General features: G+C 40.3%; 1 protein-coding gene across 1 annotated transcript in view; it reads right to left on the bottom strand.

Annotated features, from left to right (window-relative positions):
• Positions 1-660, bottom strand: part of LOC100544619 (nodal modulator 1) — a 25,872-nt gene extending 25,212 nt beyond the window's left edge. Inside the window, exon 1 of the mRNA XM_019620612.1 lies at positions 559-660. Within this exon, the coding sequence (XP_019476157.1) occupies positions 559-660 (102 nt within the window). The remainder of the gene's footprint in view (positions 1-558) is intronic.
• Positions 661-5,359: the final 4,699 nt, after the last annotated feature.

Below are 5,359 nucleotides of genomic sequence, written 5' to 3'. Positions count from 1 at the left end.
AAAAATAGGATATGAAGGTGGTTTTGAAGGTGTTTCAATGGAAGACAAATAGAGAAGAAAAAAAACCTTCTTGGGATAGTCCCTATCTTTACTTGGAAGGATTATTTATTTGTAATGGGGACTGGAGATTTAAGAGTAGCCTAACTGAAAACATTTCAAAGTTTAAACAATTAACATTCCTGAACTTTTTTCTGCCACTTTTGGAATATGCATTTATGGCTGAAAGAAGTACAACTCAAACCTAAGTGATTTCTCTCCTTAAAAATGTATTCTTCAGTAAGCTGCTGCTTCTTCAGAAACACTGCCCCAGTCCTTATTGGGCAGAGATCTGCCTCAATCTCTCCTTCTGAAGTTTCAATGCACAGACAATACATTGGTTTCTGTTCTTCAGTTTTCACCTTAGAACGGGTTTGTTAAGGAGTTCTAAGAATCCACATTTACAGCCTCTCAAGTGTATTTTTCAGTCAAAGAAAAGTTACCTCTTGTTTACACAAGATGCAGACTGAAAAAAAAAATCATATCCAAGTTTCCCTCTCCTTTTAAAGTCAAAGTACCTACAGAGCCTCCATAGCTGGCAGGAGCCGCACAAGTCGTACCTTTGGGACCTGATGCACAAGCTGGGGCACAGGCCCTGCTGCAGGAATGACAGGGCGACGTCATCTTGGATTCCCCTGCGAGCCATGCCACAGACCTGAGGATGCTTAACCTTCACATACTTCCATAAAACAGGAGAAAACTGCATCAATACAAGACTGTTCGCTCAGGGCAGTTAAACTAAATATTTCAAGTCACATGGGGAAACTCAATAAAATAGCTGCTGTGTACCCATATTGCAGAGCTCCTAGTTATTGCAGAGCTTTATCTAGTCCTGAACAAGCGTGTTTATCTGCAGCGCCTTCACTACTATCCACTTTCAGTCTCCACCTGCAGTTTCGGTATTAATGCATCAAAACTGACTGCTGAATGGTCTCGATTCTCTCTTTAAATCTTAAATGTACAGTTATTTATAAATAAAATAAATTATAATCATAAAACTTAAGAGATGTGGGTCATTACACAAGAGTATAATTAAATCTGACTGGGTTCCTCCAAGCTTCATAGAAGCCATGATAAGATCTTCTTGACTTGGATTAAAAATAAATTGCTGAGTAAATTAGATTTCCCAGTGTTTTATCTAATTAATCCACCTCTTAACTCAAATTGGTTGGCTTTTTAATTACCAGCTAATCTCATCCATGTGATGAGGGTTTTTTCTGCTCATACCTTCTTTTTTAAGAATGCTATGGTTTGTCACAATTTTTGTTGATGATTTAGAGTTTGGTTTTTAAGGTTCTTGGCTTATTATACTGCCTTCGTCAATGACATTGACAGTGGAATTGAGTGCACCCTCCACAGTTTGTGGATGACACCAAGCAGTGCAGTGTGATTGATGCACCTGAGGGACAGGATGCCATTCAGAGACCTAGACCAGCTCAAGCAGTGGGCCCAGGAGAACCTCATCAGTTCAATAAACCTAAGTTAAGGTCTTACACCTGGGTCATGGCAACTCTTGCTATCAGTACAAGTAGGGGTACAGATGGATGGGGAGCACAGCCCTGCCAAAAAAGACTTGGGGTTATGGTGGATGGCAGGCTGGACAAGAGCCAGCAACATGCCCTCACAGCCCAAAAAGCCAACCACATTCAGGAATGTTCCAAATGAAGCGCAGTCAGCAGGTCGAGGAGGTGATCTTGCCTCTCTGCTCTATGCTGTGTCCAGATGTGCAGTCCTCAGTACAGGAGAGATGTGGACCCGCTGGAGCACATCCAGAGGATGGCCACAAAAGTGATCCAAGGGAAGGAACACCTTCCCAATGAGGACAGGTTGAGAGCTGGGGCTGTTCAGTATAAAGAGAAGGCTCTGGGAAGATCTGATAGCAGCCTTTCAGTATCTAAAGAGGGATTATAAGAATGAAGGGGACAGAGTCTTTAGCAGGATCTGTTGTGACAGGACAATGGGAAATAGTTTCAAACTGGATGAGGGAACATTTAGATTGAACAAAAGGGAAACTTTTTTTTTTTTTTTTTTTGTTGCAACTAGGGTGGTAAAGTACTGTAACAGCTTGTGCAGAGAGGTGGTGGATGTCCTTTCCTTGGAGACATTCAGGGTCACACTGGATCAGGCTCTGAGCAGCCTAATCAAGCTGCAGGTGCCCCTGTTCATTGCAGGGGAGTTGGATTAGGTGATTCTTAAAGGTCCCTTCCAATTCAAAAGATTCTATCATTAACTTGTCAGAACATACTATTGGAAACCAAGATTTGGCCGATGCAGATTGAGAATGTAAACTATGTTGCACTCTTCTACTTTTACATCTTTTATTACTTTTACTTTCATGTTGCAACACTATGCAACTGGGACTAAAACCCAGTGCACCTGGAGTGTAAAAGGCAAACGAATGCCACTGCTCTGAAAAAAAAAATATATTAAACCTCTATGTTCAAGTTACACTGAACTATATCTCAATTTCCTCAAAGTAGTGCCAGAGGGTGATATTCTAGAGGCAACACACTTCAAAAACAGAATGTGATCTTTGCTTCTCCTCCGCCCCTCCAGCCATGCTGAAATAGCAGACCTGAAAGCAACCTCAAAGGTTTCATGATTTGATTGCTCCAAGAGGGGAAAAATAAATTCAAGACTGCAGAATACAAGTAAACAGAAGCAGACTGGGGAATCTCTAACTCAGGCAAGTTTTACAAGAACTTTACATTCACTCAAACCCCACAGAAATTTCAATCCAAATTCAGATAATACTGCCAGCAGTCAACAACATTCTGGCTCTTTTCTCATTATGCCTCTTGATTTTTACAGGACAGCCTCAAACTCACAGGAAGTATTCTCCTGCTTCAAAATGGTTTCATTTTTCCAAGTCTGTTTGCTCTAAAGACTGTTGGTGCCAGCTTCCAGAAACTGAGGGCTCCTGCATCTTCATTTGTTTGGGATTATCTAGAAATTAGGTAAGTCTTCCCTTCCATTTCAGCTGTCCCCAAACTAACAGTATGTTGCAAACCTCTTATCACTGGACACTGCAAGTCAAGATGCCTGCAAGGAGTCAACAGATTGAATGAATCAATTGGGCATAGCAGAAGCACAGCACTCAGATGCAGCTCCCAGCTGTACTACACCACCCATTCCTGGAAAGGAGGTGGGGAACAGACACTCTGCTTTTCTATTTTCCCTCCCCTCTGCTGAAGACAGAATATCTGGCTAGAGGCACCTCTTATCTGATCACACAGATAAACCAAGGCATGCATGTCATTCAACAATTCCTAACAATTCCTCTCTAGACACCAGACATTTTAATCCTACATTTGATTTGATAAGACAAATGGGCCCTGTGCCAGGAAAAAGGGGACATGGCTGAGCTCTGCCTCTCTCGCTGTCTCGAGTTCAGAGGACATATCTCACTTCATCTTTTTGTTACAATTGCAGCAGCTTCAATTACAATTTCACCATTTTGGATATCTTATAGATACAAGCCTTGTAGGAGGTCAGCACTGCAATCCTACCAAGGAGAAAATAAGTTTGTTAAAGACCGTATATGGGATAATAGCTGAAAACACAGATCTTGCAGAATATTAAGAGCTTATTCTGTTAAACTGAAAGAGCTTTTTTTCCCCCCAGTTCTGGAATCTTACTGATCTGGGCTTGTGCTTTAAACTGTGCCCTAAAGGTAAGCAGATGAATACACTTCCCAGATTTTTCTGATCTACAGTGCTAGCTAAAACCCCTTATTTACGGCATTAGGTTGCAAAAATAGCTAGATCAGTTTGTATTGCTTACTTCTTGTCCAGATGTACAACAGCATCTTCCAGGTTAGCTTTATTAATATTCTATATATTTTTAATATTTTATATAATATTATATATAATTTTATATATTATATATATTAGTTTTATTAATTTTGTTATAATCATAGAGTCAGGAGGCAGCATAGGAGAGTTGAACATTGCACAGAATAGAGACAAACATGCAGCCTTTGAGGCTCAGCAGAAAAGAATGTGATTGAAGACAACTTCAGCATTTCCAGTAGCAGCAAGAAGTAAGGAGATGGCATTTGTCACACACTAGAGCCTAGGAAGTTTCATACAGGTTCATTCATGCCAACAGTATCTCTGATGTCTAACAAGTTACCTCCTGAAAGAGAGTTATTTCATACACATAAGCACTCCTCAGTAAAATCTGACATCAAAATTAAAATGCAGTGATCTCAGCGTAAATAACATTTCAGAATAAAAAAAAAAGATGGGGTAATTTCTAGCTCAAGTATCATATGAAAAACAAGGATAGCATAAAAAGGGAGAGGCTGATGTGGCAAAACTATGTTAACTACATGGTTTACCTCCTATTTCACCTTAGGAAACATTTTGACAGATCTATGTAAAACAATCTAGTTTCTATGAATCACTTCCCTTGCACATTATGGCAATATTCTCAAGCTAACCTCTCCACCTTTCCCAGGCATTAACATTTATATGCCCATCTTCACAGAGCAAGGAGATGACAGCAAGGTAGATGCAGACATTTCCATATTTTCATATTTCCATATTTTCATCAGACCACTGTAGGGAAAGATTAATCCAATGATGTACGGTCACCAAAGTTTGACGTTGTGTAGTATGCATCAGTGGCTGTGAATTAGAGATGAAGTATTCCTGTTGAAGCAAAACCTTGAAAAGGCCTCAGAAATGATTTAGCCTGCTCAGCCTACTCTCCACATTTGAGCCACACCAGAGCAATTTATAAGACAACAGCAGAGGTTATGCATAGCTAGTAAATATTAATTTTAATAGATCATTACATCCTGACCTATACTTTCATAACTGCAGGTATACATACAGTGATAATAAACAGTATTGTAGCAGTACTGATGCAAACCCTGCCACGATTGCTTACTGTGGGCAATTGCTTCGTATTACATGCTGGGTATCTCCTGTTTTGCCCATCACTGGTTCCCAAGCTGTCTAGTTACCTAACCAGCATGCTTACTGAAGCCTTTGAAGCCCTCCTTCGCTGCACTGCAAATCACTCCTCCATACACCAGACTGAAGGATTGCTCTGTGGGATAAGAGCATTAACATGAAGCTACTTCCAATTTCTTCTTTCCAAACAGCTCCTTGAAAACATGTTGTGTCTCTATGATGCCAAGAGAATTGGGTTTCTCCAGTTCAGGAGAAAACTATTTTTTGCTTTATTTAATTATTTTACAGAAAATATCCAAGAACCTCTATTTCTGTGGCAACTTAGAAATGAGTCAACATCCCCAAGCTATGCCAAAGACACGTATCAGTGGTGCTGGGCTGCAAAGGACAGAGCCACGCTT

This window comes from Meleagris gallopavo, chromosome 16 (assembly GCF_000146605.3).
Source record: "Meleagris gallopavo isolate NT-WF06-2002-E0010 breed Aviagen turkey brand Nicholas breeding stock chromosome 16, Turkey_5.1, whole genome shotgun sequence".
In the NCBI taxonomy this organism is placed as follows: Eukaryota; Metazoa; Chordata; class Aves; order Galliformes; family Phasianidae; genus Meleagris; species Meleagris gallopavo.
The sequence above is the reverse complement of the archived record's forward strand: the minus strand, read 5'-3'. Positions and strand labels throughout refer to the sequence as shown.